This window comes from Acomys minous (assembly GCF_964271855.1).
Source record: "Acomys minous genome assembly, chromosome: 12".
NCBI lineage: Eukaryota > Metazoa > Chordata > Mammalia > Rodentia > Muridae > Acomys > Acomys minous.
In genome coordinates, this window is record NC_140493.1 from 78,787,558 (window position 1) to 78,807,096 (window position 19,539).

The 19,539-nt window shown below is 41.1% G+C and overlaps 1 protein-coding gene across 4 annotated transcripts in view; it reads right to left on the reverse strand.

The window, feature by feature from the left end:
• Window positions 1-1,751: 1,751 nt before the first annotated feature.
• Window positions 1,752-19,539, reverse strand: part of BRIP1 (BRCA1 interacting DNA helicase 1) — a 127,363-nt gene continuing 109,575 nt past the window's right edge. For all 4 annotated transcript variants that reach the window (XM_084803254.1, XM_084803255.1, XM_084803256.1 and 1 more), the window contains 4 exons: window positions 17,844-17,956; window positions 14,916-14,998; window positions 5,630-5,956; window positions 1,752-3,764 (listed from right to left, as the gene is read on the reverse strand). In XM_084803254.1, the coding sequence (XP_084659380.1) occupies window positions 3,130-3,764; window positions 5,630-5,956; window positions 14,916-14,998; window positions 17,844-17,956 (1,158 nt within the window). In that variant the 3' untranslated portion in view covers window positions 1,752-3,129. The remainder of the gene's footprint in view (window positions 3,765-5,629; window positions 5,957-14,915; window positions 14,999-17,843; window positions 17,957-19,539) is intronic.

The window sequence follows — 19,539 nt, forward strand, 5'->3', positions numbered from 1 at the left end:
TTTCCAGAGCAGAGGCCATTCTCCAACTAGTAGAGTCCGTGGTGCAGAGCCTATGTGCTGTATACTTTCTGTGCTTCGATAAACGCAGCGTTAAATAGTCACTTCATATGCATGGAACATTTAAGACTAATTACTCGATAACTTCTACTCCATAGTTCAGCAGTTTGAAAAATAAATTAGCTAAGAGCTTTTCCTTTGATCTCTAACAGTTCTGTATTATCAGTTGGTCTGTCCCTAACTAGGGAAGGCCTCCTAGAAACTGGGGTGCACTGCAGAGGCATGGCTGACCCAGGGATGACTGGGTACTCTTCACAGGACTTGCAATGTTTCAATTTTAACTCAAAAGCATCTTTTGTTACTACTAGTGAAAACAGCCTATCTCTTACTCTCAGAAGGACCACGGTTTACTTTCTGGACAATCATCTTGTTAGAATGATGACCTGAGGAGACTCCTTCATCTATTACAATGTTATCCTCGTAGAAGAAAAATATCAACATTTTAAAAAAATACTGAGATCTTGTGGAACACCTCTGCAATGACTTAGTAATATGCAGAGAATATTAGCTTTTGGAAAAAATAATGTAGGGAAAGAGAAAGTGTGGTGGCTTGAACAGGAATGGGCCCCCATAGGCTCATGTATCTGCATGCTTGGCCCACGGGGAGTGACACTGTTAGGTGTTGTTGGAGGCAGTGTGTCACTGTGCAGGTGGCCTTTGAGGCCTCCTGTGCTCAAGCGACACCAGTGTGGTACACAGTGTCCTTCTACGGCTTGTGGATCAAGATGTCAAACTCTTGGCTCCTCCAGCACCATGTCCACTGCACGCTGCCATGCTTCCCTCCATGATGATAACGAACTAAACCTGAAACTGTGAGCCAGCCCCAATTCAATGTTGTCTTTTATTATAAGAGTTGCCGTGGCCATGGTGTCTCTTCACAGCAATAAAAGCCAAACTAAGACAGATGGTATTTGTGATTAAGTTGGGTATCTGGCTGCAAAATGATTTTCTTGATGTTTTTCACGTAGTTTAATGATTCTTCTAAAGGCTATTTTAAGCTGGGAATGATACAGCACTTGGGAGACAGAAACAGGAGGCTGGGAATTCAAGGTCACAATGCAGTACACGAAGCCGTATCTCAAAAACAAAAGCAAGACACCCAACCGAACAACAAAAACGAGGGAGGGGAGGACAACTCCAAAAAATATAAAAAATGTTTAAACTGTATCCGTTTTTAAAAACTGTGTCCAGTTCTCTAAGTTACTACACACACTTACATCCCCAGAAGGTAGAGAGTAAGTCACCTGACCTTTTCTACGCAATGGCATGCTTTATTGTAAGCATTCTGGAACAAAAACTGACGTAGAAAAAAAAAATACCAACAGATATTCCTTTAAATTGCTTACAGGGATTTGCAAGCCTTTACAGTATTCAAGGCTGCATTTTATAAATGGCACTAACCCCACAGAAGGAAGGCGTGGTGCTGCCATGTAAGCAGCACGCCTGAGGCCCAGGAGGAGCAGAGGCTGTGTTTCTGTCTTCTACCACGAATCCTTCCACAACAGGAGAAACAATGTTAAAACAATTTTAAACAATGTTGAAATCACTTTGTAAATCCACAGATAAATTCCTTACTTGGTAAGCTGTCAATTCAAATTTCATGTACCAAATCTAAATGCTATCAAAACGAGAGCAAATACATGCATGTGTGATAATTCACTTACTCAAATGAACATAAAAATATAGTTACTGGGAATTTTGACTTGATAATAAGCGACACTTATAAGATTTCAGTTCAGGCTGGAGGCAATTCAATGCTAGAATGCCTGCTTAGAATGCAAGGCCCTTGGCTTGATTTCTAGATACACATACACATACCATACTCTGAACTCAAATCATCATAAAAAGTCTAAATGTCCATTGTTGGGGGGAATGTAGTTTTGAAATGTCAGAGATGATCATCTTTTATAAATATTTTTGATCAGATACACACACTCAAAATTCACAGTAGATTCTTGTTCCTTAAGGGAGTGTAGTTCTATATATATGTCTGCATATATATAAATGCGTATATATGTAACAATATGTAACATCTGCTTATTTATTAAATTTACATACCAAGTTTTCTACCTTAATAGTTACAGAATTAAAACTTTATACTTGAATATATCATTTTATTGGTACTACTAGGATCTGTGCATTATCTTCATGTGTGTGTATATGTGTATGTGTAATGTGTTGTGTGTACACGTGTGTGGAGACCAGAGGTTGAGGCACATGACTTTCTATAATGACAGTGGAGCAAAATAATTAAAATTGGTATCTGGAATATTTCAAATGGCCTTCTATAACTGCATATAATTTTGTTGCTGATATTTTAGCTTTAGTAAACAAAAAACTCCTCCAATTTCAGCTAAATATGCACACTCTTTTCTTTAACTTATCTAAGAAACCAGTTCCAAACAATTTTTCCCCCTTGACTTTGAAACAGTTTGGTTCCGCGGTGCTGGCTGGCCCTGAGCCTGTGCTCCACGGGCTGGGGTTGGCAGCTAGATGCTCCATACCTAATCTAAGGCAGGTTAACGAAACAGGAAACTTTTGGAGATAAACTATAACTTCTAAAGATATATTCTATGAATTTGAATTAAAATATACAGTGACATATGTCTGAAGTGTGGCTAGATTTAACTGAGATTAATCTTTGTATATTGGTATGAAAGCACATTAAGTGAACTATAAATTATGAGAAATTATGTAAAACTGGAAGTACCTCAGGAAACTAAATATTAAAGGAAAGTACTTTGTATAGATTACTTAATTAAAACTCTAGAATAAAACTTGTATTTCTCAACATAAGATAGATTTAAAATCTAATGAATTAAAATGAAAACTATATCTAAAAAATTAAAATGATAACATTTACCCAACATACAAATTAATATTTACACAAGGCTGGGCAGAAGCCTGACAGCGTTACCATGCAGTGGGAGCCCCCCCCCCTCGGCCTATAGGTCCTCATGTCTATTCATGGGGGGAGGTTTTTAGCTCTAACTTGCTTATACAAGTTGTGAGCTTTGTTCTCTTCCACTGGTGTGACTCCATTCAGCTTTGTGTCTGTGAAACTTTTGACTTTCATTTCTGCCCGAATCCAGCTACCGTTTCCAAAAGTTCCTCAGCTGAAAAACAATCTGAATTATCACTGCATCTATCAGTTTGAACTAATTCCCTGTTTTCTTCATCCGTATCAACAGGATCAAAAAGCTCAGGTGTGAAACAGAGAGAGTCATCCTCGACGTCTGTTTCCACAGCCTCATCTGACGTGGGACGCTGCGCCTCTTCACGGGCTGGAGACAACTCGCCCTGCGGACATAGGTCTTTCTCAGAGCCGAGTGGCTGTTTGCAATGGTTCTTAGCAGGGCTGATGTCAACCTTCACTGGTGACATCACGACTTCTGGCTGAGGGCAAGGCGCGAATGACGTGTCTGCTGTTTCATTTGAGGACGCACATTTCGCGGTGAGTGGCAAAGCAGTTTTGTTTTCTGTTTTTTCTGTGTTGAAGGTAGAAGAACCAGGAGCATGGCTCTCTGATGGCCCGAGAGCAGGTGTGCAATTCTTCACTTTACTAGTGAAATGCCGCCTCAGAGAATTAAAGATAGGCCAGCTGACTGGCTCTGCTTGTTTTCCAAAGGTTGGGCTTGAGGATCTGGAAATCACATTTTTTTCTGTTTTCACTGTCTGAACAGACTCTTTTCTCCGTACTGGATCACCTAAGAATACAAAAACTTGTCAGCTCTGTGCTGCAAGGTAACATTAACTGTTACGTTAAAGTGCTCTTTACTAGAAAGACTTTAAGAGCAGCATAAAACACACAGGTTAGCACCTCCCACTGCCTTCATCTTAGAATCTAAAGGAGAGAATGCTAACCCTGAAGAGAACATCGGCTCTCCAGGATTTCCTGGTCTAAGCTAAAATGCTATTTGCAAATGATCATATAAATGCAATGGTGAGCACAATGTCGCACAACAAGAGGAAGGGGAAGAGGAAGAGGAAGAGGACACAGTGAGGAAAGCATAGGCCTGCTGCTGGGGCAGTCCTTCAGGTTGAGCAGTGCCCCAGCACGCAAGACCCCAGCACTGAAAGAGGAAAAAGAAAAAGGAGAAATCTGCCTTAAAAAGCCACTAGTTAGTGACTGAGAAAAAATGGCCAGGGCTAACACTCTTGTTATAAAATAAGGGCACTGAGGACCTCAAGGCTGCGTGTGCCCGTGTCTCAAGGCCTGAGGTTGGTCAGCATGTAAGATCAGCACTGGGTTTCCTGACCGTCCGTACAGCAGCCTCCAAGTCACTCTGATACTTATTTAAAAGCACATAGCACAAAATATTCAAATAGGTATGTTACGCTACAACGACATACAAATTAAAATTATATCTAGTCACTAGAATATGGCAGGTTATTATTATTTTTTGTTATAGATCAGATAGCAGATATTTTAGTTTTTGTGGTCTATATTACGTCTGCTTCAACTATCCAAGCAGGCTATATTCCAGGATAAAAATACAATTGCTCAACTTTGTTGTTTTTGTATTATGTAAAAGCAAATGAATATGCACTAGTTGCATTAAATTTTAAACATAAAACAAGCCAACAGGACGGGCTAGGGCTCACTAATCCCTGATACAGGCAATGATTTCTAACATTTTAAAATGTTACTTTTTATTACTTAGAACAAATGACTCACATCTCAGGTTCAAATAAGGGGCAGTCCTAAGTGGGACCTTTTGGTTGCAAAGGCTTGCAGCAGCTAAGGCCAGCCAGCCTTGAATTCTTTTATTTATTTATTTTTTTAATTTAATAGTTCTGTATTACTATGACTCCTAGCTATGCTTTTGCATTTATTTACTGTGTGTATGGTGTTGGGGGCACCCACCAGGGCATGCATGTGGAACTCATCGAATAGCTTGCAGAAGTAGGTCCTTTGTTTCTGGATTCTAGGGATCAGACATGAGCACCTTTAACTGCTGAGCCGTCTTTCCAGGCCTGGCCTGGAATTCCTGGTTCTTACCTCAGCCTCCAGCATGCTGGAATCATTGAAATACCAACTTTATAAAGTCTCTAAAATAATGCCTACCATTTTTTGTTGTTGTTGTTGTTTTGTTTTATTTTTTGAGACAAGGTTTCTCCATGTAGCCTTGGCTGACCTGGACTCTCTTCTTTGCAGACCAGGCTGGCCTCATACTCAAGAGATCCCACCTGCCTCTGCCTCCCAAGTGCCGAGATTAAAGGTGTGTGCCACCACACTCGGCAATAATGCCTACCACATGTATAGTATTTTACAATCCTATGCTATTTACTATCTTATTTGAGTTCATTTTTCTATTATAACTTTAAAAGGTTAAGTGGCTTTGCTCATAATCACATTAGGCAAGTGGCAAAGCCAATGGAAACTACAAAATAGACTTTAGCATCCTAACAAAAACATGTCCTCATTCAAACATATTGTATTACTTTATGAACACCTCATGTTATAAACCATTATATTCCAGGAGATTAACCTGTACCTAAATCAGATCATCTCACTTTTATATGATGAAAGATCTTTCTGTCTACTGTAAATGGGCAGAATGTAACGTACTTTTCTTCTTGCTGGAGACGCTGTGACTTGGTGCTGATGGGTTTTTAGCAGCCGGCTGGGGACACTGCAGCTCCCGGACAGACCCTTTTGCTTCTTCTTCCCTAGAATTTTCTGGCGATAGATGACTTGTTTCTGACATGCGTGCAAGAGTGCTGTCCTCCAAACAGGCCACTTCCAAAGTAGACTCACTGTCCTTTATACATTTTCTGTCTCTTCTGGATCTATTGGTATCTTTCTGGTGTCTTTTAGAAAACTCAGTGAGAGACTCTAGTGCGCTGGCAAAGGTTGAGTGGTGCTGAATCTGCTGCCGTACCCACTTAGAAAGTCCTAAAAAACAATGGGTCCAGGGGAGAGACTGGTTACTTAGTTACCAAAATATTTACGTATTAAGAATAACTTTATATTTTCTAGTGAAGTAACATAATTTGCATTTCAACATATGGAATAGTTTTCAATCTTTTAATATTTTTTTCATGTACATGAGTTATGAAGGGATTATGGCTTGAAAAATGAATCATTAGTTTCACAACACTGAACCCTGAAAATGCACGCACTATACATAACCCACCCAGTCAGAGTCTAGCCAAACAGTGCACTGCAGAGCACCAGCTGTTTGCTGCTGTCATCAGGGGACACACTGGGAACTGCAGCTCATTGATGGTGCCAGCATCTCAGGGCACACTGATCATCAGCCAGGAAAAAGGCAAACCACTCTGGAGTGCATTTTCTGCTGACTGTGTGCTGCTTTCACAGTACTGTGAAGGACAATCGCTGTATGCTGGGAAATGTCTATATTGCTCAGCTCAGAATGAAGGTGGAACATGACAAATTTAGTTTTACCAAAATTCCTCAAAATTGGGCCAGCAATATACTCCATGGGTATAAGTCCTGGGTGAGCCTGATGACCTGAGTTCAAGCCCTGGGACCCATGTAAAGTGAAGGAGAGAACTGACTCTACCAAGTGGTCCTCTGATATCTATACTTGAACCACGACACCATCACTCACACTGCATCATAGATGCCCCTATACAATAGTAACAAATAAAATAAAAATAAATAAACCTCAAAATCTGCCTATCAATACCACGCAGGGTAAGAAGTTGGAATAACACAACTTTCCATGCCATTAATCTAAATTTGGCTCCTTTTCTGAAAATAAATTCAAGATTCCAGTCTCAAAGGTTATTCTGTGCCTTTCTCCACTAATTCCTCACCTACTCTGGCAATGGAAGAAGCAACACTTTCCTGTGCAAAGCCACGTCTTATCCAAACTGTTATTTATTTACACAGCAATGAATTCTCTCGAGATATTACTTGATCAGGGACATGTTAAAATGGAATATGTATAAAATGAACCATATTCAGAGCTTAAGGTATTTTGTAGTATGGCTAAGTAAAAAGTTTTTGGAGTTAAAAAAAAATACCTGGATTATCATAAAATAAATATTCTCTCGATAATGCTGTAAAAACTGGCATTGTCTTTTGAAACAATTAGGTCTTAAAAATGATTTATTTATTTGTGTGTGTGCGTGTGCATGTGTAGGTGTTATACACATGTGAGTGCAGCCAGTGCACTCATGAACAATACTAGGTGTTTTCCTCTATCATTCTCCACCTTAGTTTTGAGACAAGGTCTCTCCTCACTAAACCTAGAGCTCACAGCTGTGGCTACATCAATCGGCCAAAGCAAGTCTCCAAAGGCAGCTTGTCTCCTTCCCTGCATTGCTGTGTCCACAGATGTGTGCCCCCATCGCTGGCTTTCCCATGTGCAGAGTCTGCACTCAGACGCTCATGCTTGAACAGTAAGCATTGTACCTACTGAGCCATCCCCTGGCCCTGAACAAAGAGCTTTAAAAAACATCATGATATTGTAAACGTAAAGAAGTAACCTAAACCACTATGCTATAATTTCAAATATTTTTTTCTTTTTAAACAAAGATTTATTTATTTATGTATATGAGTGTTCTGTCTTCCTGTACCTCCGCATGCCAGAAGAGGGCATCAGATCCCATTATAGCAGGTTGTGAGCCACCATGTGGTTGCTGGGAATTGAATTCAGGACCTCTGGAAGAGCAGTCAGTGCTCTAAACCATCTCTCTAGCTCTCAAGTTTTTCTTTCGTGTTCTTAAAAGAGAATTTTTTGGAGTTATATATTTTTGAAAATTAAATTTAAATTAAAATTTGCCATTAAAATTAATTTATGCAGCCTGGTGTGGAGGTGAAAGCCTTTAATCCCAGCACTCAGGAGGCAGAAGCAGGTGAACCTCTGTGAGTTCGAGATCGGCCTGGTCTACAAAGAGAGTCCAGGACTGCCAGGGCTATTACATAGAAAAACTTTGTCTTGAAAAACAAAAACAAAGCAAGACAAAATTAACTTATGTATCATGTTAGTATTACCAAAGCATGGAAACACTTTATAATTTAAGAATATCTGAAAAACAAAATTAAAATAATTCAGAAGTTGGGAAATATTTAATTCAAAACATTAATAAGTCTGAACGATGAAATAAAATATGAGTTTTTTTTTTAAAGAAAAGCACTAACATTAGCTTTATTTTGAAAAAAAAAAGATATCAAGTGAAAATTTGAAACTAAAAAAGAATTTAATACAATGGTTTTTCATTTTGACCGTTTTATAATCAAAGAAGGTCTTCTTAGCACAAGGTCTGGTTGCTGGCCTCTAAACACTTGGCAGGGTCTGAGCTCCACCTGCTGTCTAAACACGAGTACTTAGTGTTTCTGCTTTTACTGAGGCGCTGCTTTGTTAAGACACAGAAAAGTATGGAAAAGACCCAAAGCCAACATTTTCTGCTTTAAATCTTGACAGCTCCTTGACAGCAAGCATATTTGTGGTATTAACTGAATGGACTGTTGTCGCTGGGTAGAAACCACAGCCATGCAGTATCTGTCAAGTGACCACCCACCTATCTGCCTGCTGGCACTTTATCTCCTTTTAGAAAATACTTGATGAATATGAACTTTATTTTGTGTGCATGTGTATGGTGTACAGGCTGCAAACTGCATGTATGCCTGTATGTGTGGACACTGGAGATTGCTCTCCACTGTGTTGTTTGGACAGGGTCTCTCCCTGCACTAGAAGCTTGCCAGTTTGGCTATACCACAGGCCAGCAAGTGCCAGCAACCTGCCCGCCTCCCTTCCCTGCAGTTACAGCAGTGTTACCCCCACAACAGGTTTTATGTGGGTGCTGAAGATGTAAACTCTGGTACTAATGTTTGCATGACAGGCACTTACCAGCTGAGCCATCTCCCCAGCCCTTTAAGTAAACTTGAGTAGAACAGAAACATATTTAAAGGAACAAGCAAATAAATATAATAGCAAACTTGGAAATGAATCAATCAAGCAGCCAAAAGAGAAGTACTCACATAAGTTTAAAAATTTAGTGTTTTCTGAAAAATTCATTTTTGAGGAAGAACCTTCTCTTTGACAATGGTAAATAAAATATTGCTACATTATTAGGTTATGTATCATATTCTATAAAATCAAAAGGTAATAAATGGTTTAATAGTTGATGACTTAAAAATTTTTCATAAAGAATTTTTACAAACATATGAGAATTCAAAGACTAGTTTTCTGTTAGTGGGAATTGTTCATGTCCGATCTCACGATTCAAATTCTCATCCCAATTACTCATCTTTAAAATGAAGCTATAGAGATCTGGCTCAGTCAACCTAGTGCTTCTTGACAAAGATGAAACCCCGAATTTGGTCCAGAGAACTCAAATAAAAAAGCTGGGAGAGGCGGCACACACTTGTGAGGCCAGTGCTGAGGGAGGGAAACATGAAGATCCCCGGGACTTGCAAGCCGCCAGTCTAGCCTGATGGGTGCGACCCAGGCCAGTGAAATTCTGTTTCAAAATCAAGCTGGCGGCTTCTGAGGAACCACACCTGAGGCTGGCATTCATGCATGTGTGTGCACGTGCACACACATGCATTTATATCCCCATGTGTGCGCGCGCGCACACACACACACACACACACACACACACACACACACACACACTCAAATAATAAAAATAGAAGTCATTAAATACAAAAGATTTATGATGGCAGAATAGGAAACCCCAGATCCCACGTTCCTCCTATAGAAACATTGATCCAATAATTCATGGGCCAAATCCCTTTATGAGAAATCCAGACACAAGTTACAAAGTTCTGGAACCCAGGCTTGCATTGACGCAAGCAGGAAAATGTGTGGAGCCTTTCACTACAGTCCCTACTTCGGAGACTGGGAATGAGGTCCCTGGAGAGAGACTAGAGAGTAGGCCCAAAGTTCTGAAGCATTTGCTTCCGTCCTGTCTGTCCTGAAGTGCGGACACGAACAGGTAGACTCACGCCCGGAGACTACTGAACACAACAGGCTGCTGCCCTGGAATGACAGCGCAGGACACAGAGCCAGAGCCAGAGGCTGGGATAGCCCAGGGGTACTTCAGGGAAGAGACTAGTGTGGGGGGGGGATGCTGGCTTTTCGCTGCACTGCGTAGGACTAGACTGTCTGAGTCATCAGGGAGCACCACAGGCTATGGCAGAGAGGCCACTGGGAACAAAAGAGCTGGATGGGGAGCACGCTGCGATGACACAAGAGATCCTGATACTCAGGGAGGAAACCAGGCAAAGAAAGAAACTAGCCATCTCATTGGGTACCCGCACAGGGAAGTCCAGAGAAAGTGGATCAGAACAGAAGTTCTGAGGGCTACCAGAGCCTAGCATGGCTCATGAGTGAAAGTCTTTCTGTGTGAAGCTGGCGGGTAGTAAGTACACTGCGAGGTGACTGTTTTATCAAACGTGTAGAGACCAATACAACACTACAAAGACACATGGGGCATAGCTCTATCATGGAAACAAGCTAAATTTAAATTTTGAGAGCAGGAGGAGAAAGAGGAAGGGAAATAAGAGAGAATATATGAGAATTAATCATCAAAGAGATAGAGAATGAAAAAACAAAGGAAAAAAAAAGGGAGAGAGAGAGAACCAAATTCTAGAGCAGAAGCCCTCACCCACTAGAGGGCGCAATCAAAGATCTGATCAAGCAGAGGGCAAACCTTAACACACTCTAAGATCATCTGAAAATACACAGCAGAGCAAAAATGAAAAGGAAAAAAAAAAAGCAAATCTAGGGGAGTTATGGGACAACCATTCATCAGAACAGTGTATGCATTTGGGGATTCCAGAAAAGGTGCAACAGTTAGGAAGCTCATTTCCAGAAAGGTCAAAGGAGGATCAGGAATTTGAGTCTAGCCTTGGCTACCTAACACGTTTAAAGCCAGTCTAAGCTACTTGAAGCCCACAAAACCAAACAAGTACAGGCACACAGCTCTAATCAGAGCACTCTGAATGCAGAGGCAAGTAGATCTCTGAATTTGAGGCCAGCCTGGTCTACTTAGTGAGTTCTAAGCCAACTAGGGCTGCAAAGTAAGATCCTGTCTCAAAGCAGCAAAAACAAAACAGAAAGTTTAGTAATGCAAAATGGGTTCATGCTTGTAATACCAAGCCAAGGCGGACAGATTGTAACAAGTTTAGGGCCACCTTGTAATACCAGCACTTGGGAAGCCAAGGCAGACAGATTGTACCAAGTTCAGGGCCCCCTTGTAATACCAGCACTTGGGAAGCCAAGGCGGACAGATTGTACCAAGTTCAGGGCCACCTAGGGGTACACACTGAGTTCTAGGTCAGCTTGGCACAGAGTAAGGCTCTCTAAAAAAGCAATAAAATAAAATAAAACAAATATTATAATCAAATTGTCTAAGGGCAAAGCAAAAGAAAATTTAAAGGCAGCACGAGAAAAGCAATCTATCATATGCAAGTAAACTTCCAAAGGCTGTGAATGGACTCCCAGGAGAAACGTCACAGGCTACAAGGGAATGAGATGCTGAAAAGAAAAGCCCCAAACTACAAACTAGGAATGCTATATCTGGCGAAACTGTCTATCAAACTGCAGGTGAGACAGACTTTCCCAGATTGACAGAGGCTGAGGGAGTCCATGACCACTAGATCTTCATAAGCAGTGAGGGACACAGTAACACATGGACGTGTAGCTTGCCAAAAAAGGGTAAACGCATGATGGCTACCACATACTTAAGTACAGTGATGACAGCTCCTCCCCCCTCCAGTGCTGAGGACTGAGCTCAGGAGCCATGGATACCAGGCAAGTATTTGGCCACTGAGCTACATCCAAGCATCACAAATCACTTCTAATTTTGGGACAGAACCTAAAAGGTAAAAGTATAAAAAATAAGGGGCTGGAGAGATGGCTCAGAGGGTAAGAGCATTGCCTGCTCCTCCAGAGGTCCTGAGTTCAATTCCCAGAAACCACATGGTGGCTCACAGCCATCTGTAATGTGACCTGATGCCCTCTTCTGGCCTGCAGGTGCACATGCAGGCAAAGCACTATATACATAATAATAAATATATCTTTTTTAAAAGTATAAAAAATAATAATCAGTATAAGATACGTACATAGTTTTAAAAGGGGGTAATTTGTGACTTTAACATAAACATTGGTGAAAGGAAAATGAATGTGTGCGCTGGGGAGATGGCTCAGTGGGCGAAAGTACTTACCATACAACAGTGAGGGACTGAGCTTTAAGCCCAGAGCCCATGTAAGTCAGATGAGCAATCCTAGTGCTCCTACAGGGATAATGGGAGGCAGTTAGGAGAATCCCCAGAAGCCTTTGGTCCAGCTAAACTGGTGTACACAGTGGGCAACAAGAGAGACCTTGATGCAAACAAGGTAGAAGGTGAGGACAGATATCACAGGGTGCATTCCAACCTCTACACATGCATGCTATGTGAGTGCCCACGTTCACACATGAACACATCACCCATACACATCACACACACACACACACACACACACACACACACACACACACACAAGCCAATGTTTAGTAAAGTGGCAAATGTTGTGTAGCTCATTAAGGGGAGCTCATTAAGGTACAGGATGTTCTATGTAGTGAAATTTTTCATTTATGTTATATGAATATGATTTTATTTTAATCTCAGGTGAGTGATATGGGGCTGCTTTAGATTTCCCACAGCAGCTCTGGCAGGAGTATGATCTTGCCAGCTGAAGATAGCTTTTACGTATGGAATTCTGGGGACTTTTGAGAAGGCATAAATGTGAGAGCCCCGAGAGGGCCTTGCTGCTGCTCCCTGCTGCTGCTTTTGCTCATTGCTGAGTGCTGTTTGCTGGCTGGAGATATCCTGACAATGAAGACTGGATTTGTCCCAAGGAACTCGACACCCCTGATCAGCAGGAAGTAGTCTAAAGAGATCTATACCCCCTTCCCCCTCTATCCTTCTTTCTATCCTACCGAGTGTTTGGGGGCTAGAAAGGATTGGGGTAGAGAAGACTGGAGGTGAAAGAACCCAATAAAGGAGCCAAAACTCCCTCTACAGTGGTGACCCCTCCAACCATAAAATTATTTTCGTTGCTACTTCATAACTGTAATTTTGCTACTGTTATGAATTGTAGTGTAAATGTCTGATATACAGGATATCTGATATGTGACCCCTGTGAAAGGATCTTTGGACCCCCCAAAGTGGTCATGACCCAAATGTTGAGAACTACTGTTCTAAAGGGGGGTGAAAGATTTCTATACACTCCAGAAGCACATAACTCAAAGGCTTCTGGAAGCTCCTGAACCTGACCAGTGGCACCAGCCTCCTCCTCCTCTTCCTCTTCCTCTTTCCACTCCTCTTCCTCCTCCTCCCTCCCTCCTCCTCCTCCCTCCCTCCTCTTCCTCCCTCCCTCCTCCTCCCTCCCCCTCCCTCCCTCCTCCTCAGCATCCTCCTATCAGTGTAGAGAAGCAGTAAAGACTGAGGAAAAATACTATCAGACCAGCCGAGCTGCTTGGAAGAGGCAGAGACTGGCTGAGCTGCCCAAGAGGCAGATTCCAGCCAATCTGCTTGGAAGAGGTTCAGACCAACTGGGCTACCTGGAAAAGACATTCTGCAGTCTGTTGATCTGCCTGCAGGCTGAGCAGTGCGCTTTGGGTTTAAGCTTCTGCGAGCTGTCACCCTTGCTGAAGTGGGCTTTGGTCTTTCAGTCCTTTCCATTCTTGTAAGCAACCTGAATAAACTCACTGACTCACTAAGTTGGATTTTAGTAGTATCCTTACTGTGGCTTACTGTGGGTTCCCTATCTGGGGAGAGTAGATGTTTGTCCATATCTTCCCAGGAACAGTGTCACACAACCGCAGGATACACAATTAGAACACACACACACATACACACACACAGACACACACACACACACACACACACACACACACACTAAACTGTAGCTTTCCCTTATGCCTAATTTCATTTGTTTGCATATACATGTCCTGTTTTTCCTGCACCTCTTTCCTCTTTCTTTTTGGTTGGTTGAGACAGTGTTTTGCTAGGGAGCCAAAGCTGGCCGGAAGCTTTCCATATAGCCAAGCCTGGCCTAAACTTGAGTTTCTCTATCTGAACCTCCTGACTGCTGTGATTACAGCTGTGCACTATTGTGTCTGGCCTGGGGATCTCTTGGATTTTTTTCTGACAGGGTTTCTCTGTGTCACCCTTGCTGGCCTGGGACTCTCCTTGCAGAACAGGCTGCCCTCGAACTCACAGACATCCACCTGCCTCTGGGATTAAAGGCGTGCGCCACAACTAGATCTTTATTCTTAACTATACGCAAAAATTTACTGAGAATCTATTCTAAATTAGCCTAAACTCAACTCTGAAAAAAAATCATAGAAGGAAAAAAATATGAGGAAATATTCCAAATACTGCTTTCCATCAGTATCTGTTGACCTAGAACTTACATACGATCCAGTGACTCCATTCTTAGCTATGATAAAGAAGTGTCCACTCATCATGTTCGCTGTAGTGCCAGGACCCAACAGGCAGAAGCAACCCAAATGCCCACTTAGAGATGACTGGAGAAATACACCCTGCACACACTATTTATGCCGACATAGACAATAAGGAAGTCTTGTTGGATGCTTCACGACAGAGGAATCTAAGGACAGTACACTACGTGACACATGACAGTCACGAAGGACAAACTGTTACTGCATGGGGAGGGTGAAATCGGGGTCCTGACGGTCAACCAGCGTGGTTTCAGTTATTAGGACTACAAGCTCTATACACCTAGTGTATAATATTGTTTACACTTAGTATTATATTACATACAACATGTACTACACAAATAAGAAGATCTCAGGGGGCTTTTTTTTTTTAAGCTACTAAGGAAAAACAAAGCCTACTGGTAGTTTTTACTTTAAACTGAGACCCTTACCTGATATATAGCGCTTCGGGTTGCCATTGAAGCGGTCGTCCACCAGAATAAGAGCTCCCCAATCATTTTTGTGTCTAATACACCTACAAAAAAAAAAAAAAATATATATATATATATATAAAACATTTAAAATAAAGCCAGATTTCTGGAGGGATAATTAAGAAAATGGTGTATCAGCTATTTGTTACTATAATCAATTCAGTCAGCTAAGTCATTTAATCGCTCGACTGACTTTCAGTGTTAAAAACATGATCTCTGTCTGCCATTGTCCCTCTTCTCCCTCTGTATCACTCTGAAGTTTGACGTTTTTAATCCTCCACTGAGATGAGATTTTGAGAGAATGAAGATAATAAATGTTTAACATTTACAGTTTGAAATTTTTAATTTCATATGACGTTCTTCTTTGATGTTATTTTAAAGTAAGCTACAGGTTCTGGCCGGATAGGACAAAGTTATATACTGTCAATTCTATAGAAGGGTGTTGAAAACCAATAGGAAACCAGGCAGATCTATTTTGGGCCCACTTTGCATCTAAAGCAGCTTTTGGTAGAGATATTTAAATTAAAAAAAACATTTAAAGGTTTCATCTCTTCTTTTCTCATTGTTTTCATACGGCCTTGCTCAAATGAATCATGCTCACTTGAGAGATATTATACTTTAAGTAAAGCAGCTAGTGAGAAAACTCTTACTTATGACTCAGTTGTAAACCACCTGGTATATTTCAGAAGGCAATTATTATGTTTCACAGACTTTATTACTCTAGATGATTATAATGTCCATGTAGTGTAGCCTTTTAAAAATGACAATAAGGGGAGATAACTCAGTTGGTAAAATGCTTATGGGGCAAGCATGAGGACCTATGTTCAGATCCCCAGAACCTACATAAAAGCCAGGATGGTAGCACACTCTGTGACCGCAGTGCTGGGCGGAGCTAGCAGCATCCTGGGGTTCTCTGGTCTTTCTCATCCACATTTAGAGAGGGACCCCATCCAAAAGACACAGCGGAGAGTGGCAGGGGAAGACACCCAATGTCAGCCTTTGGTCTCCACATGGGCACATGCCCCACACCCCTCCCCCATAAGAGTGCTTCAAATTATAAACACACTTATACCAGTTAGCACATACAAGCTTTTATCAAGTGATGCAGAACATTCATTTGAGCGTTATCTTTTTCATTAAAAAACTTTTTATTAATAACAGTGTATGTTCTTTGTGACAAATTGCCATTTGCTGATAGTGTCCCTGAAATTCAATAATAATTCAATTAATAACACACCAAAGGCACAGTACTGTATGCTGACATTTCAAGTGCATGACTTTCGTGGTACTCTGGAAAAACATGTTTTGAAGCTTTAGAAGCTGGCTGGCAATACAGGACCGCAGGAAAGCAGCACATCTAACGTTTCCCACCATTCACCAAGCAAATCTGAAGCAGCCATGTCACGCAGAGACATAGGAGGTTGCTGAGATGCAGGTGTACACATATGATGGGAACGGACACATGAGCAAGCTATTACCTGACGGTGAGACATATGCTACAAAAGAGAGAATGTACACCTGCTCCCTAGGGTATAAATAACTCTAAGTGAAGGAATAGAAGGCACCACGTAGGACATGACTACAACCAGGTTGTAACTGTTACTCTGCCACATGGAAGCTTTAGTGTCAAGGCAGAAGAAAGTCATGCCAGCACATGATAAGACTTAATAGTGTTATATTTATGTCTTCTGGTGAAAATGTGAGTGGACAGAGGTAGGGAATATGGGTGGAAAAGCAAGCCTGTGGTTTTAAAAGTGCAGGTGGGGCTAATATGTAAAGGGCCAATAAATAATTATGTGACCCCAGCAGGGTAATTTAGCTTCAGATTAAAGGTTGAAAATAAAACAACAACAACAAAAAAATTATGAAGTTCCAACTTGCATTGTTATTAGGTGTTACCAACTGAAGAACCAAATGTGATAATATGCACAGAGTTTATAAATCATAAAGAATGCAAGTGGAACTCATACTTCACAAGCTTTCTTGAAGTTCAAGAGTTTTTTTTTAATATTAAAGTAAAAGAAAAATCAATGGAGGCAAAACCACTTATTTTTATAAGTATAATAAGGAAAAGTCAAGAATTTAAAAATATGTGTTCAAGTTTTCCTACAAACTATTAGTTGAATATTGCAATTCAAACAAAACTAGGCAGTTATCAGGAAGAGAAAATGAGATGCTTTAAGAAAAACACGCAGTGCAACAAGGTCCCAAGTAAAACGGGATGTCCGGAGAGAAAGGCAACAAGACGGCACTTCACCAAGTAATTGGTGAAAAGAACACACAAGATTCTGAAATTATGAGCAGCATGAGTGATGTGCTCCAGGAATTAATTTACCTAATGTTCTATGTAATTGTTTTCATGTAAATGCATGCAAACACAATTTTGTCAGTTTCCTGTGCAATGTGAGTGTACGTGACACCTGAGAAAAATCTTTTCCAGATCTGTTTGGGTCGGATAAGGGTTAGTTCCAGATCTCCTGGCTGAATTCCAAATATGTCAAATTGTCCTCCTGTCATGACTCTCCTACGTTTATTTAAATTACCTGAACATCTTATAGAATCACTAGGAAACAAAAGTTTGCATGGATAATTACAATGTCACCTACACAGAATACTAATCTTTAAACTAGATGCACAAAATCTACTTTGTGTTTATAAACTGGAAGTTTATGTCCTACACTAAAATTTATTTTTGAGATGATAATTTTAAAAAGTTACTCCACAGGCTGGAAAGCATAAAGTGGCTCAGTTGGTAAAGTGCTTGCCACAGCTCTCAGCTGTCATTTCTGACATCACATTGACTTTTAAAAGCAGCAAATGTTACTTCCTTTTCTTGGGCACAGACAAAATTCACAGACAGTAACAGTGGACCCATTTTACTTTACTCACCTGCCTAGAGCCTGATTTAAAGCTCTGTATGCTTGAATTTCATACCACTGACGTCCTGGCAAAAGACCTCTCAATTCTGAGTGGTGGTCATTGTATTGTCGTTTTAGTTCAACCTAATAATTTAAACATTAAAAAAATGTAGTAGATAAATAAAGCTTATTTTAAACGTCATATAAATATCTAAAACATTTTAAATTTTATTTAGAGTAAGCATTCTGTCTTTCACTTCTGAGTTCCTTCAGTTCGTTCAAATCTTTCTCATTTTTACATTTCTTCAATTTTCCCATGTATAGATTATTTGTGAGAACACAATAAAATCCACACATCCTCAGCGTGTAAGTCTGAAACCATCCATGTAATTATAATACAAGTCATTCCCAACACTGCTATCTTTTCAGTTGGTTGCCTTCTTACACTTCTGCTGTGGCAGCCCACAGACTTGCTTGGTTTTGCCTTTTCTGAAATCTGAAATAAATGTTATTAGACAGTATATATTTGTTTGTGTCTATACTGACTACATAACATATTACTTTGGGAATTCATCCATATTAAAATACACAAATGAAACCCATACCTATTCCATTTATTTGTATACACAGCATATATAGTGATGGCATAAATGTGGATAGCCCCCATAGGCTCATATATTTGAATGCTTCCACACCAGGGAGCAGAACTGTTTGCAAAGTTTAGAAAGATTAAGAGGCACAGCCTTGTTGCAGGAACTGTATCACAGGTGTGGGGGTGGGGGCTGGGGTGGGCTGGGAGGTTTTCAGCCTCTCTCTGATTGCGGATTAGGATGTAGCTCTCGGCCCCTTCTCCAGTACCACAGCCGCCTGCTGTCATGTTCCCTGACACTGTGAGGGAACACAGTCTAAGCCTCCAACACTATAAGCGAGCCCCCATTAAATGTTTTCTTTTATAAGAGTTGCATTGATCATGGTCTCTTCATAGCTAAAGAGCAGTGACTAACTAACACACACACACACACACACCTATGTTATGCTTTTTTTTCAAGTCTCAGGATCCTTGCTTTTTAAGAAACTTTTAAAAATTGATTCTTCGTGAATTTCACATCATGCATTCCAATCCTACTCATCTCCCCATCTTTCCATAAACCCTGCCCTTGAAACTTCTCCCTCTAAACAAAAGAACTCATCTCGCCCTGGAAGCTGCAGTGTGTCACACAGAACACACTTCTGTCCAGACAGCCTCACGTGCAAATGTTCATTGCAATAGTAAGTCATTAGCCTGGTTCAAGGCCTCTGGCTTTTGTCACATCTTCTATCCTGGATCTTTACAGAGATCCCTCTCAGATATCTATTGTTCTGTGTCAGGGATATTCTTCAGCTTTAGCTCCGCTGGACTGGCCCCCTTCACGCACAGTTTGTAGTCAGGAGATGTTGGGGTGGGCTAACTCAAAGTCCTGGATCTGGATGGCAGCTGAATTGGTCTGCGCACCAGCTCTCCTGCACCCACACTCCCTGGTGAGGGACAGGGCCAGCTCTCTTTCCATGCCCTTGGGGTAGCTCACCCAGGCCTGTTCCACTAGGGCCAGCTCTACAGTCAGGTAGATATGTTGAGTCTCTACTCTGTAGGTACTGCTCTTCTTCTTGGGCTAGAATGCAGCTCTGAGAGTCAGAGACTCACGCAGTCGTCAGTTTTCACAAGGAAAAGGAGGCATAGGCCCACTGGC